Source organism: Arachis duranensis, chromosome 5 (assembly GCF_000817695.3).
Source record: "Arachis duranensis cultivar V14167 chromosome 5, aradu.V14167.gnm2.J7QH, whole genome shotgun sequence".
Taxonomy (NCBI): domain Eukaryota; kingdom Viridiplantae; phylum Streptophyta; class Magnoliopsida; order Fabales; family Fabaceae; genus Arachis; species Arachis duranensis.
The window spans coordinates 91,827,611-91,851,855 of NC_029776.3; the positions used below are offsets into that span (position 1 = coordinate 91,827,611).

Consider the following 24,245-nt stretch of genomic DNA (forward strand, 5'->3'; position numbering starts at 1 on the left):
CCACATTCTTATGGATAAAAGGAAAATAATAAAATAATATATTCTGAGTATATAATGCTCCTAAAATTATTCTTAGGTATAATTATGTTACTAGTAAAAGGCAATGTCAAAAACGCACTACTTCACTGGAAGATCAATCTGTAAAACAATTATTGTTTGGTTTGTTACTCCAATGTACTGAATAAAGCATAGCCAACAGCTTAAAGGGACACTGTTTTTTTCAGTTAAAAACTTCAGAGGTCATTTTAACAACCCCACACCGCAGCCTCACCTCCACATGGTCTTGGTTCCAATTGAACCACCCACAAGCAACTCATGTTACCTACAGCCTGATTGACCTGATTAGAAGAACTATGACTTGACTAACAAACTCTACCAGCTAGGGCTGCCGACTAGATTAGGTTAAATAACTTATGAGCTAAATACCTAATCTATCCCTGATGTATCTTCTCCCTCAAGCCTCCTCTGTCTCACTCCCTTCTCATTCTCTAATATTTCACTTGATGTTATCAACTTTGCAACCTATTGTGCGTGTTAATTCAATCAATCTATGTCAGCACTTTGTCCAAAATGTGAGGCATCAGGTTATCGTTAGTGTTCTCGGTTAAACACAAGCATAATTATAGAAGCAAATAACTGCAAATGGGAAACCACAAATAACAAACCTTTATCTCCTCAGCCATCAGTTCATTGTTTGTGTTCTGGATACCACGTTTTACAGCAATCTTTGCAATTAAACTTTTCTCCCAAAGCTTAAGAATAGCACAAGCTAGGCCTTGGTGACGCCTATTTCTCCCTTCATAATTGCCAGGAAATAATCCATATAAGTAAAAGGAAAATAAACTCAACAAAATATTACAACAGACAAATTTTACCTAAGGCAAAATGACAAGGAAGTGTCTTGGCAAGTTTCCTTAAATTGGTCATTTCCGCATTTGTTAGTCGAGAACGCATTCCAGTAGGAAGAAGCCTAAAGGGTGTTTTGTAACCTGGAACTATAGGGGGGAGTGAATCAGCATCAACAGGAAGTACTCCTGTACCCCACCATTCAATGAAACGAGGACCCAAACTATCAAGCAGGGCATTGTACTCCGCTTCCTCCTCTGTCATGTTTTCAGGCTGTCCTCGATTCCACACAATTGGCTCACTCTTCTCCGATGATGAGGCTGCATCACTGTCTTTTGTTCTCGGGGAGACATCCGGTACAAAAAAAGCATCACCTTCTTTTGCATTGTGTTGACCCGCAGATGAAGGCCCTTGGTAATTAGCACCACGATAAACCATCATAACACTACCTGCCCTCCATGTGACCAACCCTCCTGTTCGGCGCTGCACACTGCAACAAGTCAGTTGATATGCTCTTCAACGCATTAGAACAAACATCAAAGGTAAATCTCTAATGGCTATGCTTGAACAAGGATACAAGTATAAATATATATATATCAGTGATATATCAACCAAACAAGTAAATCAAATGCAAATTTTAATTTTAGAAGCGGCTCATGAAACCCACCAAAACATGAATAACACTGAAGTAAATTATTCATGCCCTATCACATGTCAACTTCTACAACTACAACATAAAAAAAGCTGCCATTTCTAGCATGTCTGGATTTGATATTGCATTTTCCAAAGCATGGTTTAGAAGGTGTGCATCATGTTGAATTATATTTCAACATGATCTTTAGTCCTAATCTATGATTCGCACGCACGCAAAAAAGACTTTATTCTTAGATAAGCAATGATCTATCCTCCTAAGCATCCTACTAAATACCAAATGCGAGAAGAGTTGAAAACTTTTTTAAGATTTCAATACATAGAAAATCTTTACTATTAAATTGTTTAGAACATTTTTGGGATGCTAGATCATTACTCTTCTCAGAGAGATCAATTCATTTGCAAACTATAAAACCAACACATCATTCCAATTGACGCTATCAGGTCACGATGATCAATCGGCGCCGAGGTCTCAACCGAAACAAAGAAATTCAAAAGCAAAAGCAGAGGCAATGAACCAAACCTCAACAATCTCATGAGCAGTCCTCATGTCCCTTGCAAGGTCCTCATGAAACTTGAGCCTCACAAGCTCCTCCTTCCTCCACCTCTCGTGAATCTTCTCCATAACCTCCTTGGTGAGCCCAGCTTTAGGGACATTAACCCTCTCCCTAGTACGCATTCCTTCCCTCCTTAACCTCCTCAAAACCTCGTCCTCAAGCGTAAGCTCCGCCAAAGTTGGAGCCTTTACCCTCCTCTTATCCCTCATGCCTTTCTCCCCTCCCTCTTTAGCAGCACCCATCTCTCTCTCTTCCACTTCTCTCTGCCATGGCAAAAAGACCATCTCATCATCACCAACACCATCATCTTCACGTACAATAGCATCAGGCCTAACCCATTCCCTTCTCAGAAGCTCACCAAGCCTCTCTTCTCCGGTCACCGGAAAATCATCACCAGCACCACCAATTGAGACCTCTTCTTTTCCTTCTTCTTCTTCATAATCATCATCATCATCTGAAGCCAATCCCAGGTTCCTCAACCGAAGAACGATCCTCTCAACCGCGTTTTGCCCCTTATCACCGTCAAAGTAACGATTTTCCGTTGTATCATGAAGTGGGTCGTTGGTGTGAGATTCGGTGACCCTTTTGGAGGAATTATTGGGGGGAGGGGTTTTTGCGAGCCATGGGGCAGAAGGGTTGCTGGTGCTGGTGCTGGTGTTGGTGTTAGGTTTTGTTGTGGAAGAAGAACGGTTATTCTGTTTTGTATGTTGTTGTGAGGTTCTAAGAGAAGAGAAGGGTGTGAGTGTAAGAGTGCGGAATGGGGGTTTAGAGCGAAAGAAGAAGAGCGTTGAGGAGGAAGATGAAGAATGAGGAGAAGTGAGTGAGAGTGATGAAGGTGAACAAGTTTTGAGGTGCAATTCAGAGAGGTTAGTAGTTGCCGTCGTGGTGGCTGCGAACGCCATTTGTTTTGTATTGGTAGTTCTTAATAGAGTCGCATTGTTCGTTTCGTTTTCTTCGGAAGAGAAAAGTTGCAGACTTTCGAGGTGTGTAACTAAGAAGAAGAAGAAGAAATGATGATGATGATGATGCAATGCAAGTGGCAGCAACAAAAGGCGATAAGGTTTTTCACTTTTTTGGGTGTGAAAATTAACTTACTTAAAAAAATATCTACAAAATTTAATATATATTTTATATTTTAATAAATATTTTATATTAATAATTAATTTAATGATTAATTTTTTATTGAATTATTAATTATAATTTATGATTTGATTTGTCATTTTAAGCTTACAAATTAATATTATTTTTATTACTAATAAATTAAATGGGATTAATCTATTTATTATTAACAATCATGCTAATTGCTAAACACTAAAATTAATCCACAATAAAATACATATAAAATAGTATTAAAATGAGTTAAATTATATATGTATTTAATTATTTATATATATTAATTAATTTTACTGTGAAAATAATATTTTTAAAATAAAAAACAGTCATTAAATTAGTTATATACTTATATCTAAATATATATTATTTAATTTATTTTTAATATATATTTTATATTTAAATAAATATTTTATATTAATAATTAATGTAACGATTAATTTTTTATTGAATTATTAATTATAATTTATGATTTGATTTGTCATTTTAAGCTTACAAAGTAATATTATTTATGATTTGATTTTATTTATTATTTCACTCTGTGTTTAACTGTTTATGTAAAATTTTCTAAAATCGTTTCAGAAAAAAAAAACAGACATAGGTTGCCAGAGGTACAAGTTTGTATTTTCACCTTTTCTCAACTCAAATTTAAAGATCAACATAGAACATACAAAACTAAAAACAGGAAATATTAGTACTTGAAACAAACAAATATGATCACACAACCTCATTCATCACAACAAAAGTTCTTCATCGTCTTATGGTGATTCTTTTGCTCTCAACTTACAACTTCTTTCAAACACTAACAATTTCTACATTCTGGATGGATGTTCTTTTCTGTTTAAACTTGGTTAATTTGTTACCCATTGTCTGCAATTATCTTTTAACGAAATCACTTTGTTGACTACAGAAAAAATTCTTCCCAATGAATGTACTTTATCATTTTTAAAATGAATTTCACCCCAAGGAAATGTTCTCTTGATTGATCCCTTTTTTGGCAGATACATCATGTAGTTTCCATATTTAAAATTTTTTTTTAGCCAAAAGAGAACAAGAGAGAGATACAAAAGCATGCTAAATCTAAACAATCAACCATGCCATATTACATTGGAGATTTGACCTCAGAATCATATATGTATCTATTAAATCTGTTGACAATGACAACTAATAGTATCTCTTCAGTTACTGGATATGTTAATGATAAGACATGATATAGGCTCAAAAAGTGACAAATTATATATATGCAAAGAAAAATAAACAAGAGTGGAACTATATATATTATATGTCACCAGTTTAAGTTTACATAAACACCACTCATGTCAACTATATAATGGTAACAATTCCACAACTAGTTTGTGATGGAAATAACCAACCTTCACATCCTATAAAATCATGTCTTGTGAAAAGACTACACAACCCTTACATTCCTACAATAGAAACAAAACTAATTTTCTGGTTGTCCAAACCCATGAATCTCTAAGGATATCTACTGGCCTAAACCCTATGAAGAAAAACTATAATAGTCCTTTCTGTATTGAATACAGCACCTGTTTCCCAACATTATGCATACCAATACAAAAATTAATCAAATTAACCATATACAAGCTATAATGTGATACTATAAGATGACTTGCGTGCTAAGAAAATTAGAAAACATGTACAAAATCTTTCCATGATGGTCCTTCTTTTTCCCATAAGCAAAGTTGAGCATGGGAAAGTATATATTAACTTCAACTACAAAGTAGAAGGAAGACAAGGGTCAGCTTCCACTTCCAGAAGATCTTCGACTCATTGAAGGAGAAGAATTAATCATCTCTTGACCTAGCTCCCTTATTTTGCTGAGAAGCATCATTTGCTCAGTTTCCAATTGGACTATGTAACCTTCTTGTGTATCCTCTAAAGTTTCTAGCTCACTCAAAGCTTCTGATAGCCCGTCGAGGTTTCCGTCCTCTATTAAAGACCGGAACTTGATCATCATCTGTTTAATCTGCGACGATATTTCAATTTATGCAATGTATCAACATAAAATGAGGATGATAATAACTTCACACAGCACAACTTATATGTTCATAGTTTTGCCACATTTGTTCAATAATGCTGAAAAATTGGTCATTTTGAAGCTCAATATAGCAGTGCAGAAAGTTTGCAGCAAGCATTTTTACATCAGTAAGAATATTTTATAGCAGTGTATTTGCAAGCTCTAGGTTCTAATTTTATTCCGTTTTGCAAGTTTTGTTAAGGGACTTAACACAGGTTACACCTTAGGCTTACAATGTGATTTCTCTCTTCAATTAATTCTTTTGATGTGCCTCCTATTCTATACTTCCCCATTTCATTTGATAAAACATTTCATTCATAACATTGAATAAAGAACATGTAAGCAGAAATAGTAAGAAAGAAACATTTTGCACAAGCGTGCTTCAGCAAAATTCGAAGCCATTGAGAATTCTGTTGTCTCATGAATGGTATTTTTGTTGTGAGAATTCACTCATCACCACTTAATCATGATAATTCTCCAATGAAAGTTATGTTTTCCCAAGTCTTTAGCATAGATGTTAGCCATTTCCATACCATTATACATAGTAGAATTGTGTAGTTTTGTTATTTTATGATTTTATAGTTCTTATTTATGTATATTTAGCACAAAAAGAGGAAATTCAACCCTATTGCAACCATGCCAGAGCACAATCAAGTCAGAAGATACAGGATTTCAACATTCGCAACTGTGGGCTCTAACACAGGCTTGCCATGTTGGAGCACAATTGCGACTCTCAACACGCAAATTATCTAATCAACATGTGATTAAGGGAAAAAAAGGGGTATTTTTAAAATAAAAGAGGAATGTCATTAAGAAAATTACAAAAAGATGAGAGTATCAGAGATCCTCCTTACAAAGAAGCAAAAAACAAACAAAAAATCAACCAAGTCCAAGTGCAGCTTTCCAATCTCAACATGTTTGAGAGCTTTACACCAAATAGATGTTATATGACTAATTTGATCCAATAAAACTTGTCAAGCTGAAAATCTATCATTAGAGGTGCATGAATTCCAATCTAACTAAATACTACAGAGTCTATCATTCAAGGGTTTTTAACCATGCAATTAAGCATCTTTTGGCACAATCTCCAAACCCTTAACACTGAGGAGGCAGCTGGAGAAGGTTCTTGGAAGATATTGAGTTCCAAATGATCACTAATAGATACAAAAAAGGCACAATGGCTTCAATCTCAATGGAGCTTCTTTCACCTCTCTGCTCCATTTTTGTTATCTTGTTCTCATCGTTAATGAGATAGACCCTTAAATTAGGCCATTGATATGGCCACTCTTTGATTATTAATCTCATTATGATGTAATTCATGTTTCTTATTCGAATGTGTAATCAACACTTGATTGAATTGACATGAACTTGAGAAAGGAATTCAAACCTTCTTGTCATGCTTGCCACAGGTTGAGCGAAATTAAGAGATAAGCAAAAGTAATTTGTGTGGTTATTTGGTAAGGAATCCACTGATCTTAATCATTCATTTCAGTGTAGTTAATAACAAATTAGGTATTCACATTGAGGTGAAGAGAATTCATGATTTCAAAAGAAACATAGTTAATCTAGGAAACCCAACTATTAATTGTTAAACAAGGAATTGAACAACAGAATAAAGAGTTTAGTGGCATGATTGATTAGTTTTACTCAACAAGAAGTAAGAGCAAAAGCGAAACAATATCCTATTTTGGTATTTTTCTTTGGGGCTATTTAGATATATAAATTTGTTCTATGGCACGAGTTGATGATTTCAGAAAGCAATTACTTAATTTGAGACGATGTCCAACATCCACTCATACTTCAAGTATATATGACAAGAAATCATGGAACATGTTCTATTGCTTATATATTAAAGAGTTTTTCCCTTATTTATTAATTTATATTATTTTACTTTCAAACCCATACTTTACAAATTGAACATACTTCTTCACAAAAACAATTCCTACTACTTGGCATTTTTCCAGACAGGTAAGCCCTTGTTCTTGAATTTGGATCCTCTAAATTTTGAATTTTCACTTAGAAGGTAAAGTATGATCTCTCCCCATTTATTTTATAGGTAGGACCAAGAGAAAATATGAGAGAGAAACTATTCAAGGGTGAGAGATCACACTTTACCCTCTAAAGTGAAATTCAAAATTTAGAGGATCCAAATCCTAGATTCTTATCCCATTATTGTTTACAACAAAACATAATTTGTTTTGCTCAATATCCAATACCAAATAAACTTACATGTGAAAAAAAAAAATCTTTGGTTTGTCAATAATATCATGTTTGGATGTATATATGCACCAATTGGCAAATTATATTAGTGAAGCCTGGAATCTAGGAAGGGCAACAAGTGTGTGCAAGTTTTGTGGGGCATTACATCAGTGCGGTGACAACAGAGTATATACTCTAACCATCTATAAACCTACATTATTGTGGAAACATCACAAAAGCCATTCCTTGTAATTATTCAAATTTATAATGGGGCTTTGGCCATAACAGCTATACACATTTTTCTATCTTTATACTACCAAATTTGTAATATTTGAATCTATAACTCGGCTTTGGGTCATCATAGTTACATACCTTTTCTTTCCTTTATGTTAGTAAGCTTTTATTTTATGGGAAAATTACTCTAAAGGACCGTTAAGAAGACTTAATTATTAAAAAGGACTTTTAATACCAAAATTAGTAAGAAGGACCAAATTTTTTTATAATATTTAAGAAGAAGAATTAAATTTTTTATAAGAGGATAAATATATTCTTAACTATTTTTTTATTTATTTTGTATAATATTTGTCTTTTTTTCGTTAGGTAAAGATTATAAAAATAAAAAATAAATAAATAATTAATAAAAATTACTAAAATTTTAAGAGAAATAAAATTTATCAACACAAAGATTATAAAAAATAAATAAAAAATAATTAAAGATATATTTATCTCCTTATAAAAAGATTTGATTCGTTTTCTTAAATATTATAAAAAAAATTAATTCATTTTTTTAAATATTATAAAAAGATTTGGTTCTTTTTAATAATTTTAGTATTAAATCTCCATTTTGTAAAAGATAATTTGCTTTCACTAAATTTTCATTTCTCTCTTAATTATTTCTATTATTATATCTATAAAAAATATAACTAATATGCTTTATCTACCCATGCTTCTCCATCTAGTTAGCAACTTAGAAGAGAAATTTCTAGATTTGCAAGATCTCACCTGGTTTGGAATTTGGTGTAATTTGCTCAAGGAAGGTTCAGAATCTATACTATTTCTCTTTTGCAACTCCGGAACTTTTCTAGTAATTTGGATGTGAATCTCTCCCCTTTTCACACCTTGGAGGGGTATCCACTTGTCGGCCGTTTCATTTGGAGGCAGCCTTTGATATTCGACGACACATTCACCTATGCTTGATGCGGCCAACAATGCATTGTGGTCCTTCACATAGAGTACAAGGGGACTACCATCATCGAGGAACTCTAAGGTCTGGTTCCACTGAGGGTTAAGAGTTTTGTATATTACCTACACCACAATGAAAATATGAAATTACAAGACAAAAAAAAGTGCAATCTACCCTTGGAAAATAAAGCAATACATAATTGAGGAGCAAGTTACCCCAAAAGGATTAAAGGAAAATGAAAGATAAGAGATATACGGCAGACTGAAAAGTTATAGAAGTTAGTAAGAATCCACCATGCCATGGATACCTTTAATATCTAAGGCTACTAACACTGACCAGCCCTGAGATTAGGTGATGTTACACACAATTCCCCTTGATTTATCATGCTTACACTACCCTCCTTCGATTTCGAGGGGAGGTCAATATGTTTATAATGGAGATTAATGTCACATTTTACAGAATACAAGGGTGTCAAGTGTTATATAACCTAGAATAAATGACCATTTGTATCCATAGAAGATGAAAACACTGACATATGTACCTATACTAGATCGAAACTAAACTTGTACCCACATAAGATGTCCTCCGTGTGACAAAAATACTCTACGTGGCACTCCAACCGTCCAAAGATAGGGTACTTTTGTCACACGGAGAACATCTTGCATGGGTACAAGTTTAGTTTTGATTTAATGTAGGTACATATGTCAACATTTTTATATTTGCCTTAATATTTGTATCATAATCCAGATAAAACTGTAATGCCTAAGGAAAATCACTTTCATGAAAAGAAACCAAGGGAAAAGTGTTCCAACCTTCGTCTTTTTCTTTATGTTTCCATATTGCACCCTCACAAATGGATCACTTGTGCCTCGTAGATCAGCGGCAACAAGATCCCTTCCCTCAATTAGAACAAGTTCTATCCAACCATTGGCAGGGCCTGGAGCTGATCCCTGGCCATTTTCAATGTAGCAAAGCATGTTAGAATTAAGTGATTAAGAGATAATATACAAATAGAATCTCAGCTGTTTGCATATCTTTTCTTCTGATTTGTATAATTTACTAAAAGCATCACTAATTTTTTTACTGATAAAACACACCCTTGAATTTGATCCTTCTTGGTCTTCGAGCCTGACTGCTTGTATTTGAAGTCTTAATTCTCCAGAACGCACTCTTTCTAGAGGTATCCATACATCCCTGACTGTTCCATCTACCAGCCCTTCCAAATTTACATTTGCACTACCAATGTTTTCGTCTCCGAAAATTTCTTCACTGAAGCCTTTTACTTTTAAGTAGTCACCGCCACTAACCTCATCGAATTCAAACGTCTGGTTCCATACAGGATTCGAACCATGGGCAGTCTTCGTTTTCAGGACAGTCTGGAAGATTAACAACAAAATTATATATGGCGTAATCATTACAACCTCAGTTAATCATGTTAATGAGAGAGAAGTGTCTTGGAGACACAACACCACTCACCTTTCCATACTGAAGTTTGACATATGGATCAAACTTTCCAGATTTATCTTTTGCAGCGAGATCCTTTCCTTCCATAACAGTTATGTTAAGTTTCCTTCCAGTTCTTAACTGAATATTTGATGATCCACTAACTGATGACTGAGAACTCGACCGGAGACTGTTCAAGCTATGCGTGCCATCAGAATATTGCCACTCTTTTACTACAATGCTGACCTTCAACTGAAAATTGAAGAAAGGAGGTAAATGAATATGCCATTCAATAATATTTTATTTTCTTTCAAAAAGCTAAATCAATTATCCATCACAAAATCTGGCCTAAGGAGCATTTTTCTAGGAGGGATTATTAAAAATCAGTCAAAAATAGAAAAATAATCATTTTATATATTAAAAGGTTATAGAATTCATTAAGACCAATTAAAATTGATACAATAAACTAAGCCCGGACCACAAACAGATGAGGCTAGAAGCATTGCACAACAAAGGCTATCACTATGAAACTCCATAATCAATTTTAAATGATTAATATCGATATAATGTTATTTACAAAGAAATGTTATCAACATTGAAAATATGTCCAGTTCGTGTACAAATTTCACATGAGAAAATTGTTTCCCGCATGGCCATAATGCAACCAAAGTGTCTAAATCATAAAGCAGGAGGAACTAATTATAGAATGGTCATAAACACTGTACCTCCCCGGGGTTAGCCCCCTCAAATGGGACCATCATTTCAACTTCATCTCCACAAAATTGTGCTTGCTTTGCTATGACCCCAGAATCGGGTCCTATTGCCCAGAATATCGTTGAATCATCTTCAACATGCCTCATCTGCTCAAAGACTTACCATAGTAAGGATTGTATAAAAGTTGAAGTAGTTTCCAAAACATAATAAAGACTAAAGAAACGTAACTACTATTTGACCTGACATGGTAATTATCTTGGTACCTTGATTTCACAACTTGCTAGGTAGTCACACTTGATATTGTTGGGATGAGACTCATAAAGATTGAAACGAAGGTTTCCAGTGTTATCATGTAAAACCATATTAAATGGTGCATCCCATCGAGGGGTTGATCCAAGTCTGACATCTGTTCTCCTGATTAAGTCCCCAACTTCTACCTCGACAAATGTTTGTAGGTCCTTGTCATCAAAACTGTCCACCGAGAAACTATTGGTTGTACCATTTTGAGGCCTCCTAGATCCCCCCTTGAAGCAACTCCTTGAAAGTTTACTAGCCGAAATCACTCTAATATATATAATGCCACCAACAGCCTTCTTCCTTAAATCAACAGCAGGCAAAGTAAAACAGCGGCGCCGAGGTTCCACCATGGTCTTAACCAAGGTGTCAGTAAAAAGCTTTTCCTACAAAAATTTAAATTCAAAATAAGCATGATTACAAGAAAGGCATCAAGCTGATATCCATTTACATAGAATCAGCTTCATAATCCACAATGCATTACAATTTCTAGGAGTTGCATCAAAACCGAAGTTCATAGTCTTTCTACTACAGCATCGCAAATAGAAGTCTTTTATGGAAAACAGCACAACTTGAATTTTATTATTTTTCTTACAACAATTATATTAAATCAAACGTAGTAGAAACATACCAGCCAAGAAGAAACACCGGGCCATTCAGTGGCAGGAAGTGACTGGCTTCCACCGCTTCCAAAGGCGATTCCTATTCTCACCTCAGGAGTTGATACAAATGAATACAAAAGTGCTTTTCCATCCAGGATTGGTGTAAATAGAAGCTGCAAAATGAATATGAATCTTAATAACAAAAAGATAAAGCACCAAACCATGTTTTTAATTAATGCATGAAAATCAGTTCATAGCCCTAGAAGTAAAGATAACATATCCAAATGTTTTCTTTTTCTCTAAATTTGCTTCTTCAAAATTCAAAATGCGGACATTGCTTTTACATACATCACCCTTGATATGAAGACTATTAATCACAATCCGAGCAGTTCCGATCAATGGCTTTGCAAGCTTCGCAAGCATCAAAATGCTCATTTCATTTGTGTCCCAATCCAAACCCAGTTGTAGGACTCGCTGTGAAATACAAAGAAAATTCTCATTTCATTTGTGTCTGAATCAAAACCTAATCATGTGAAATATTCTTAATAAAATATCTAAAACTACTATTTTTCAGGTTATAATATTGAAATGTGAAGGAAGTAAAACCTGATCACCGATAGTTGACCATCGCATCCCTTGAAGACCCACACTAGGAGGGCATGAACCCAATGAAAACTCCTGCAGCTCGACTCTTTCCTACAGAATGATTTCCATAGTTCAGCATGCACCTATGAAATTTCCAGCATCTATGATTGAAGGAAAAGAGTGTTTCTTACTATAAGTCTTGGCTTCCGGAGCTTTAAACGTTTCTAGAGACATAAAGATAAAAGCAAGAAAATCAAATTAGAAAATCCGTCACAATTCCCGCGCGGGGGTGGGGTGTTAGTGCATGTCTGAAGAGTGTGTTGCACAGAATGTAGCAATCTTGCACAGTGTAGAATGAACAAGAATTGCCAACAAGAAACTTATCAACTCTTTCAATGTTTTCTTAATCACCATAAGAGCTAAAGGAAAAAACAAAATTAAAAAAACAGAAATCTGTTTGTGTTACAGACTTCCAATCTAAGTTATTGAAAACATAGAGAGTATTCCAAAAAGTAGAAGATAACAATATGTAGAATCTAAACAAACTAGTTTAACCATAATAACTACTATACTTTAATGTTGACAGTAACATAAATGTTGGTAATTAGGAAACGGCACTGAGATTTCACCTCAACTATCGCCGATAACCTTATCGAAAGCTTTGGGTTATAATGGCTGGACCAGATTTCAGTCAAGAGCTTATTCAGCCACTCGCAATGCTCCAACGGAGTGATCGGCTATAAGAACAGGAAGCTGAAGTCAACTTCATAAAGCACTTTGGGAATTTGAAATGATGAAAAGGAGAAGGGAAAGCTACCGATGTGTTCAGTATGATTCGTTGCCATTTCTTATCCAAGTCCTCAACAAGTAGTTTCCTTTGATACCTACCATACTAAAAATGGAACAGCAAAATCTCACATTAACTGCTTATATCATACACTAGGAAAAATATCATTAAGCTCAGGCTCAACCACCATTGATTTTGTCTATTTTCTTCTATTACATTACACATAAGTGTTTCGATGCATAGTTACATGAATTCACCCGTTAAGTGACCGATTCACAATTCACCAGCATACCGAATTTTCCTCAAAATATTTTAAACGTGGCATACTACATACCGGAAACGGATTGCGTTCTATGTAACTATGGTCCAATGTCAACTAATCAAAAAAGGTCAACGGTGACCGTTTATACTAAAAACTTAGGTATCACCATAATCAGAAATATAATTAAGCAAAAATTGAATCTGAAATGACCTCAATTTCATGAAATTTGACAACAACAACAACTAAAGTGATCAGGCAATATAGTTTGTAGTACTAAAAATTGTGCACAAATATTTTAGTAAATGCCACATGGATAAAGTAAGACAAAAAGAGGGGAAACTAAGGACAATGATTGGAACACCACCAAATTGGGGAACATTTTTGTTGCTTCAAATTCAAATCATGTATTGAATACAAATTTTAAAATGAGAAAATAAAAATAAAAATAAAAAAGTCATCAATAATCAGTGAAGCTACCTGTATAGCTATCCACATAACAAGAAGAATGGGAACCCAGGTGGAGAAAGAGAACATCCATTTCTCAATAGCCCAAGCAACCAAAAGCAAAGGAATGAAGAATGGAATTGATGGCTTCTCCTTCAAGAGATGGTTGAAGAAGAAGTCCACTGCAACTTCTTCTATGTTGAACAAAAGTCCCCTTTTCTTTCTACTCATTGCAACGACCAAATCACTCTCCTCTTAATGCCACAAAAATAAAAAAGGAAACTTTTTTTTCCTTCTTGTTGTTCTTCTTTGTAGTTGTCAAAAAGTGTGATCTTGTTGCTATGCATTACCTACTCATTCATAGTTTTTTACAATAAGAGACCAGAAAACAAGGTGGGGTAAGAGAAAGGGAAATGAAAGAGTACCCAATTGGGAAATGGAATTGAAGAATGGAATAAAGGAAGAAGATTTGACGGATTTTGAAGGGGATTGTATTACTAGAAGAAGAACAGAGAGAGAGAGAGAGAAAGAGAGAGAAACAAAGACCACAAAAAGTGGGAAGAGCTGAATGGTAAATTCGATAACTGAAACTGAAGCAGTTTCCGAATGTCTTCAAGTGGAAAAATGCGGATATTAATATTATATACTTTTTAAATTTAATTAATTATTTAATTATGGAGTGATCATGAATTTCAATAGCAGTAATAAATAATAATATGGATTTCGGAGCGATGATATTTCAATGATTTGGAGAGTGATCGTAGTGGAAATCGAAGAATCCTATTGTTGTTTGGGATAACATCTTTTAAAATGCGCAAGTTAGTAAAGTAGTAAAATAAAAAATTAATTATTTTTAAATTAAAATAATAAAATATATATTTTTTAAAAATTATAAATTCAATTGTAATACATGAATCTTCTCTTTATCATAGGCGAAATATATTTACAATGATCGTAATAATATCTTATCTCATCACAAATTAAATACACTGTTATTATTTTTTTTATTTATCTTATCCTTTTTAAGAATGAAATATGTATACAACGAATTCGTTCTATATGAAAATGAGATAAACAATAAAATATAAAAGTTTAAATACTTCAATATATATCTATATTTATAATTTTTATATTTTTTATTTGTTTAAAAATATTCAATTAACTCCTTATTTTATCATGTTACTGATTCTTTATTTTAAAAAATCTAAAAAAAATTATGCGTAAGTAGAATTTTTTAATTTTTAAATTGGTACTAAGTTTTTATTGAAAGAAAGAACAAAAATCTATAAAGTTTATTGTTTTAAAAAATATGAAGATTTTCTTTAAAACATAATACTAAATAGCAAATTAAAATTATATTCAGATATTTAAGTGTATGAGGGACTATAATAATAAGAGTTTCATTCTCTTATTTATTTATTTGTTTACTACCAATCTGAACTAGAAATATTATTTTCTTTCGTTTTGAAATAGTTGATATTTTAATTTTTTTAACACATAAAAAATTAATAAAAGGTAGAAAAATATAAAAAACAAAATAATAATGATTTTAAAATGAAGTGAAAAATAATATAGGAAATGAGAAAGGTAGGTTTATTACTTTATATGCAGCATGTGGCCAGCCACATTGAAGGACAACTTGCCTTTCATGCCCATCGATGCCACCCCATTGCTAATCATGACAATAAATCTATACATCCAAATTTCTCACCTGCTTTTTGTTTTTTTGTGTTGAACGTTATTTAAAAAATTTATTTTCATATTTGTATCGATGATCCTAAAAATGTTTTAAACATAAAAATTATCTAAACCTTGAATGTTCAGTAGTTGTACAAAGATAATAATGTTCCCAAACATTTTAATTCTTTATTACTATTATTATTATTATTATTATTATTAGAGAATTGCAGATTGATTCTACAACCTATATGTCATACCCGAGTTGACCCACAATCTAATTGTGATATGCCATTAGACTTTTCTCTTTTATTTTCTTGGTAGCAAGTCTTATTCCATAATGATAGGCTTGACCATCAAATTAAATTTTAATATTGGCCGGTCTAGACTATATTAATTTATATTTAAATTGGTGTGTTTTTTATTGCTAAAAGAAAACCATAACTGGAAGAATTTTCTTTTCTAGATAAAGTAAATGGCTTAATTATTAAATCCTTAAAGGATAAAAAGTACCGAAAGTAATAGTCAAGTGTTTTTGTCTTGTTCATGTAATAAGATGTGGTTTTCATCTTACAAGCACTCTCAGTTCTCTTCATCAAGTACTTGTAATCGTAAATTATGTAACAAAAGTACTATGAAAAAGTATAAGGTATCAAAATATTATTTATCAATTTATTGTTAATAATTATTAATTATTATATTTTAAATATATAAAAAAAATATATTTAAAAAATATATTTATAAAGATATTTTTATTAGATATAATTATAAAAAAATATATTTTTATTAGATACATTCATAAAATTTTAAAAAAATATCTATAAAAAATTGATAAAAATATTATTGGTAACATAACAAGATTGAAGTAGTATTCTGTTTTTAAATGAGTGTTGATTTTTAAATTTTTACTTATTAAAATATTATTAGAATGTATTAAAATTACCTTTGGCAAAAATTATAGTTGGTGGTATAGGGGATTAGGGGTTGGGTAAACCTTAGTCGCTTCAGTAGTAGAAATAATTATTCCTCCTAGCAAAACGAGAAAAAAGTAAAAAAAAAAAACAATAATATTACATTGATGGCTAGATAAAAACTTATTTATAAACTAAAATAAAAATTTAAAAATAAATAGTTATTTAAGAATAAAAGGGCGTCTTCCTCCATAATATTACAGCATATTTGAGTTTCGCCCATTTGCTCTATAATAATCTCTCTTCTCTATGAGAAATGAGAACTCAACACTATTACATTCGAATAGAGATCATATATATACTACTCCAAACCTAAAATTTTCATACTCATTATGAAAAACAAAATGTACATTATAAATAAATTGTATAAGAAATTGAGAGAACGAATTTGCATTTTTCTTTCAAAAATACATCAAACATTATTGACGAGCGAGTAAAATAAAATTATAAATAGGTCTAACAGGACAATAAGCAGAAACATGTGAAAAAATAAAATAGAAAATCTCAAGTATACTATTAGAGGTAGACAAAATAAAATTACATAGAATTAAGAGAGAGGAAGAAAATTTGACACCGAATTAAGATTCATGGAAATGTGAGTTGATGAGATAGATCGCCATTCAAAGACTTTTCTATTTCTAGACATCCAAAAACACCACCAAATTTAATTTTCTCTTTGAAGGTGTTTGTTGTCAAGCTTTGTTTTGACAAGAAGAACTTCATGCAGTAGCTTCCCTTAAAAACCTTGTTATTGTCATTATCAACGAGCTGAGTGGTTCACATGTTTGTAACATGCAATTGAGACATGTCAAGCATTGTAATCTTTATTTTATTTCATGTTGTAATTTTCTCATTGGTAATTGGACATTTTTAGTCAAAGTCCTTCTAGCAGAGCATCACCGTGGGACCCTCTTCGTAAAGTTTTTATTTTGCAAATGATATGAAATTATATTAAATTTTTTAATTTTAATAAATATAAATTTATCTTTTAAAAATATTAAAATTATAAATATAAGTATTCGATATGATATTTGTTATTTACAAACAAACAATGATATTATTCTTTACGTTAAATTTTAAAGAGTAGAAAGCTATGGAGGAGAATCTGAAAGGTTCGATATTAACCAAAAATAAAGGCCTTTCTATAGAAAATTTGCTCATGAAGGGGTAGCGGTGAAGACGAATTTTCATGAAAGGATACCTCATATTTTCAATTTGTGTCCGCGATGTTTTTTATTGTCAGAAACGCATCTCCATATCCTGATCTTCTGTCCGGGAGTTGTGCAAGTCTGGAATAAATCACCAATAACAAGTGTGATTCCTAAAGATTTGACTATGGAACTATGGGAGTGGTGATGTCAGTTGATGGAAGTGGTAAGAAGAAGAGGATATTCAAAAGAAAAACTCAGTCAAGTGAGTTACCTGCTATAGTAAATCTGGTTGTTCAGGAACTTTTTCATTTTTAAAAGTTACAGAATTGAGGTTGAAAGAATTCTGTCTTAAGCTCTGACATTAGCGGAAGAATTTGGACGACTTGGGAGGCATAGCAACCGAAACTAAAGAGGAAGGAATAGCTTGACCTTTTTGTTTTGAATCCCTAATGCTATAGCTTGGTATTGTTCTTTCTAAGAGTTTTTTCAAATTTTTTATTAATGTATATGTTTATTCCTGATTGTGTGGGTATTGTAATTAAACCATTTGATTGCAATAAAATATTAACTTTAGAAAAAAAATGATATTATTCTTTAAATTAACTCTGAATATTCAAATACAATTCTGATATTTATTTAATAATAATTTAATGATATTCTTTTATGTTTCGACTAGTTGAAAAACTTATGCTATTTTACTGTAAATAAATAGAAATGATTTTTAGAAATTAATTATTTATTTTAAATTTTAAAATTTTAATTTATTTTTAAATAATATACTTCTATTTCATTCTTTAAAATTTTTAACATTCTCTAATTGAACTCTGCTTAGAATTACTGCAACACAAACAAACTTGGACGGTATTCTAAAAAGGAAAAGTCTAGGGGGCCAGCAGTTTTATTGAATTTTGGCCAGCACGTAACCAGCAGAGAAATGTGAGCCATTGGATGAAATCTCACACCAATCTCACACCATCAAATCATCATTGATAGTTAGTTGATGGCTAACAATCACAAAAATTGCTGGCCCCTAGCATTGCTCTTCTAAAAAATTGTCTCTAATCTCCAAAATCAAATTCTTCTTCTAACGTGCTTGCATGAGAAATTATCGGTCCTTCAAAATCTCCATTGGCGCATCCTCGCCATTTTCCATCACTACAAACTTCATTCCTGAAACCACTAGTCATTGCTTATTCTTTTGCTCCAAATCAATGAAAGCATGGGGAAGAAGTTCATCATCTAGGATGATTTCTAGAGATGGAACTCTCTCTTTCTGGCAGGTATGGAAGGACAACATCGAAAAGCTAAAGAAGAGTAAGAGCAACAATCGCAATTTTCATAATCTAAGAATATTATGTTGACAAATCTAAAAGTCAAAAAATAAATTCATCTTCAAAGACTGCTCTCAGCATAGATTTTGAAGTCTACCTATATGAAATGGTTTAGTTGTTGTTGCAACATGTAGTAGGTTTGATACAATCTAATTCAGGTGAGACTTTGCTTAACTCTAGTAAAATATACTTTGACAATGGAGGTAATTTTTCAAAAATTTTGTACCACCTAACATTACAAACTAACACAATTTTATGAAACACCAATCACAACAAGCATACATCACATGAAGATACCATATATTACTAGGCACCTGTATCTTTTACTTTCATTGCTCATATCATTTGCTTCATGAACTCACGGATATCTACATCTATATATTCTTCTTCCTTTCTCTTATTCTCTATTTGTATTAATAACATTAATCGATTCTAAAGTCACTAAGAAAAGCAAGCACTCTATCGACTTGTTGTGGCAGATTTAGCGTCAGATTTTCTGATAAAAAGAAAAAAAATTTGTCGTCATAAAAAATTACCGTTAGAACAGCTTTTTTGTCGCTAAAACAGTCGATAATTATTAGTGCAAAAACGTAACTCACCCATGTCAATTTTATTGTCGAATTCTTTGTTGGTATATTTTGCTGATATCACAATTTAGTGAAACATGTCGTTTTGATAAAATTGGGGTTAAATTCACAGTAAATCTGACGGTATATTTTTCTAGATTATTTTTTAAGTTTAGCATTTTGTTAGAATTTTGTTAAATCAATGATTAAATTTGTTTAATGAAATAGATGATTAGGAGTTGTTGTGTTAATTTAATGTAAGTAAAAATTAAATAATGTTAGGATAGGTTAGTTTAAGTACGTTGAGATTAAAAATACTCGAGTTGTTGAAATATTTTAGTTGAGTTTAGTGAATGAGTTTTTTTCAATTGTATTAAACTTATACCTTTTATTTTTGTGATGTTTATTGTTAGTTTGGTAAAATTAGAATTAGATTTTAATTAATTGAAATAATTAATTTTACTTATTTTTATTGAATTAATTTTAACTTGTGAATTTAATAAGTTGTCCTTTTTATTAGGACAGTGCTATTTTTTCTGAGATTAGTTGGAGTTTGCTTATTTTGTTGTTTGTGCAGTAATATTTTATATTGGTTTTCTATCTCTAAATATAATAAATTGTTTAAATTTTATGTTGAATTTACTTTTCTTATGATAGAGTTTTAGGATGAAAGTGGGAGAAGGTCACGTAGGGGCGCCTTCTCGAAACGCTTGTTTGCCAGAAAATTGTGGAGTTATAAAGGGTTGCGCACTAGAACGGTTAAAATTTGATATTTTATTAAATGCGTGTATGTTATAATTTATGTTTGGAGCTATTTTTCTGTAAAAACTGTTATATTTATTTGATAGATATCTCTGAATTAAGGAGAAGTTTTGGCGAATTATCGTTTAAATTGTTTAAAACATATTTGATTTGTCAAAAAATAATAATTGTATTTGGTGGGAGATTCTAATTATAGGGTACACTTTGTCGAATTTTCTAAAAATTTTAATAAGTTGTATTGTTGGTTGAATTCTAAGGTGTGTGTTGCAATATAATTTCAAATTATCGTCTATGAATGTGATAAAATTGTGAAAGAATAGAAAAAGAAAAGATGAAGAAATTTTATTGATTGTCGATTGATTAAATTGTATTGAATTATGAAAGTAAAACTAAATATATAGAGAGCATTGGCCTAAAAAAAATAAAAGCAAATAAATATAAGATAAGAACAGTTAAAGATAAGATAAAGAAAAGATAAAATAAGATAATATAGACTAAAATTAGAACTGAATTTATATATTCTGTTGGGTTGAATTTGTGGGTCACGGGACTTCTTTATTGTTGTCATGGGTTAAGATAGAAGAGTAGTTTAATAGAATGTATGATAGAAATAACGGTGGAAGTTTAAAATCTAAATTCTTTAAGGAGGTTGATGTGTTTATTGCGCAAGATTTTAACATAAAACTGTTTAAGTCTAAAATCTAATAATGTATTTAAATTATTTTTAATTAATAAAATAAAAAATAGATTTTTTTTAAATAGTGTTAAAATATATAATATCCACTAGTTTAACAGGTACATGCATAACAATATTATTATTTTTCTCGTTTAAGAATATAAAGTGAAATATCATATTTAATAATAAAAAATATCATTTTATATCATTTATCGTATATATGTTTTGAAAAAACGATAAATAAGTTCTTGACCTTTTGATTTGCAGACATTTAAATTTTCAAAAATTTGAAAATATATTTAAATCTCTAACCTTTTCAAAATTTAGACATATTAATACCTCATGTTCATTTCATCATTTGGGTCTATCAGACCCAACAGAAAATTAAATATAACTTTTGTTGTACTGATCTGGTTAATACAGATGCACATATGAAAGAGTTTTTAAAATGGAACAAATTAAATCCATATGTGTCCAAATTTTTTAAAGAGGTTAAAAACTTAAAATGTATTTTTAAAACTTTAGAAACTTAAATGTATACAAACCAAAAAATCAGAAATCGCTTTGTCTTTTTCTCATGTTTTTTTAATATATTTTTTATTATAGAAAGATAATTTTTTATTTTCTTATTTTTAAATTATTTTTAGTACAAAAATTAAAAATAGATATAAAACAATATATATAATACTTCTAAATAAAGACTCACGTACAATTAACTTATAAAATTAATAATTAAAAATTACTAAATAATAATTTAATTAAATTTATCCTAAAATCTAACTCGTTTCCACCATATTTCGATCACTTACAAAAAATTGAAAGATTCATTTCCTCCCTTTTTGTTTCATAACAACCTTTCTATATTCCTGTTTTTTGGCCTCTTATCCATTTAAAGCAAACCCATATAACTCCATAACCTATCTTCGTTCGTTTCTCTTCATTGCGGTAATTTGTTTCCCCATTTTGTTTTCATCGTAACCGAAAAAGCCATGAGCCCCTCACAACTCTATGCAAAGAATGAGATCAATATTGCATTGTTGCCACCACCTTTGAAAATCAACAAGGAATCTCATTTCATTCAAAAATCATCCTCTTCCTCCTCACCACCCTCGTCATTATCTTCTTCTTCAACATCGTGGTCGACGTCGTCCTCCTCCTCCCACGCCATGGCATGCACATCCAACAAGTCGTCGCCGCCGCAGCGCCACCCGGTGATAATATACACACATTCTCCAAAAATAATCCATACTCATCCTAAAGACTTTATGGCATTGGTGCAAAAGCTCACAGGGCTTTCGCGTTCAGAGGAAGAAAACAGTGAAAATAATAAAGTTAATAATGTGACATCGTGTCAACAAGAAGCAAAACATGAGTTGGCGGCTGCGGCGGCGAATACGGTGGTCGGAAGCGAGGACAACGAGACATCCTCCGTGATCACAGAGGATAACAATTGCTGTAGTAGCATTGGGGAAAATAATCAAGTAAACTCGTGCTTTGTGTCGCCGATTATGGAGCCTCCGCCGCCGGTGAACTCTTACTTGGCGAACTTGCCGATGTTCACGATGGCGCCGAGCACCGCAAAGTTCCATCATCATCATCATCAGTCATTTCTTAATTATTCAGATTCTTTGTTCTTCTCTGACCATAATAATAACAATAACATGAGGACCTTAGATTCTTTGGAAGCGGTGAATGAGTTTCGTGAGTATTGATTTGTTTGAAAGTTTTTCTCCGGTTTCAATCGTCAGATGCCAAATAAGAGTTAGTTTTCCAAGGTGTAGAATTTTTTTATAAACAACCTTGTAAGGAATAATGATTTAGGTTTTGGGGTTGATGTTGTAAGAAAAAAATTGTATTAGGCTATCAGCTAGCAAGGAAGCTATAAAGGTAGAGATTTATATAAATTTGTAATTCAAAATAATAAAGAAAGATTATATTTATTATAACTTCAACAATGCTAGGAACCAACTCTATATAAGCCAAGAATCAGACAACTGGTAACCCAGAGGCACCGGTGACTTTAACGTTGCTACTAATAGATACACGGATGTTTCTTTTTCTGGTAAATTGGATGGTTTTCGATATGATTTCTATGTTTCATGTGTTACGCATTAATAAAACATAATTAATTATATGGAACCAACTAATGAATGATCAAAGCATCTGTTCCGTGATTCTCTCCTATCACTAGCGTATCTTCCCTCATGTTTTGAACGTGGTCAATAATAATTTAAAAAACAAATTAAATTATAAATTAATAAAACTAATTATAATTAATTATGTTGTTTCATTCTTGGCTTATTATTAGTTGGTCCATATGTTTTTCCTTATAACTTTATATATGATTATGTTAATCAATCATGTTATAGCTATACCAAAATTCAGTGAACATTCGTATAAAATAATATTCAAATATAAAATATATATTAAATGTGAAATTTAAATGCAATTAATTTGATGTGAAGTTAAGTTGAGAACGATTAAATAATTTGATAAATTTGATTAAATTATTATGTAATGGTTCAACTATCAACTTCACATAATACCTGAGCTTCCACCTATATTAAAGTGTGTGAAGCAATTTATATAAATATTTTTTTGTATAATTGTGGTTCTTGTTAGTTTCTGTTTCATTCACTGTTTTGAGTTTTTCCTCTTCATGTTACGTTGTAATTGCATTACTATTATTCTATCTCTAATATATGGTTATGGTCTTCTTCATAACTAGCTTTTATATTGCGTTCCTATTGTGATTGCCGAGTATCACAGCCATCCAAATAGGTACTGGGATCGTTGCAGTGTTAATATTTTTTTGTATATTTGCAACTTGAAATTGGAGTCATCATGCTGCTATGATAATCCTCAGATCCTGATACAATTTGTTTTGACCTTTACAAGATTATTTATGGCAAAATCAAATGATGTGATATGTGGTTTAAAATACTAATAATTGTAACAATAATATTGCAGTTACAATTATCAATAATTATAGATGGCAATTTCAAACCATATGTCAAACAATATGCAGAAGTGTTGGAGAGAAAGAATGAGGGTGCTTCAAGGGGCAAAATATCTATGATTGCTCCACTTTTTAATAGGGATGGTAATATCACCCGAATTCGCGGGTACTCACTCCACTCCTACCCGCTCGAGAGGGGTAATTACCTGTCCCGCATCAGGGCGGGTTTTTGGGAGGAGCGGAGCGGGGTCGGGTTTAGATAATACTCGTCTCTATCCGCCCCGCTATATATATAGTATATATAATAGGTATAATATATGTAAAATAATTAGTAAATGATTAATAATATTGTATCATATTTAAATTTTTATTTTAATTTATGTTATGTATGTGATAATAGTTATATAAATTTTGAAATTTAATTTTATTTATTGGAT

The 24,245-nt window shown here is 31.8% G+C and overlaps 3 protein-coding genes across 4 annotated transcripts in view; 1 reads left to right on the forward strand and 2 right to left on the reverse strand.

Annotated features, from left to right (window-relative positions):
- LOC107490408 (CRM-domain containing factor CFM3, chloroplastic/mitochondrial) overlaps window positions 1–3,071 on the reverse strand; it is a 6,677-nt gene extending 3,606 nt beyond the window's left edge. For both annotated transcript variants that reach the window (XR_001592391.3, XM_016111188.3), the window contains exons 1-3: window positions 2,021–3,071; window positions 876–1,329; window positions 666–796 (exon numbers count right to left, since the gene is read on the reverse strand). Coding sequence is in view for 1 of the 2 variants with exons in the window: in XM_016111188.3 (XP_015966674.1) it covers window positions 666–796; window positions 876–1,329; window positions 2,021–2,956 (1,521 nt within the window). In the remaining variant the exon portion in view is untranslated. The remainder of the gene's footprint in view (window positions 1–665; window positions 797–875; window positions 1,330–2,020) is intronic.
- A 1,347-nt stretch (window positions 3,072–4,418) lies between these two features.
- On the reverse strand, window positions 4,419–14,293 carry LOC107490407 (synaptotagmin-5). Its single transcript, XM_016111186.3, has 14 exons — window positions 13,749–14,293; window positions 13,040–13,114; window positions 12,852–12,959; window positions 12,414–12,446; window positions 12,244–12,333; window positions 11,986–12,111; window positions 11,667–11,810; window positions 11,005–11,421; window positions 10,753–10,887; window positions 10,061–10,279; window positions 9,682–9,960; window positions 9,397–9,534; window positions 8,404–8,706; window positions 4,419–5,151 (listed from the first exon to the last, which is right to left on the reverse strand). Exons 1-14 carry the CDS (start codon window positions 13,944–13,946, stop codon window positions 4,924–4,926), a joined length of 2,493 nt encoding a protein of 830 aa, XP_015966672.1. The 5' UTR covers window positions 13,947–14,293; the 3' UTR covers window positions 4,419–4,923.
- A 7,722-nt stretch (window positions 14,294–22,015) lies between these two features.
- LOC110281811 (VQ motif-containing protein 20) lies at window positions 22,016–22,561 on the forward strand. Its single transcript, XM_021144100.2, has one exon. The coding sequence runs from the start codon at window positions 22,016–22,018 to the stop codon at window positions 22,559–22,561; it is 546 nt and encodes a 181-aa protein (XP_020999759.2).
- Window positions 22,562–24,245: the final 1,684 nt, after the last annotated feature.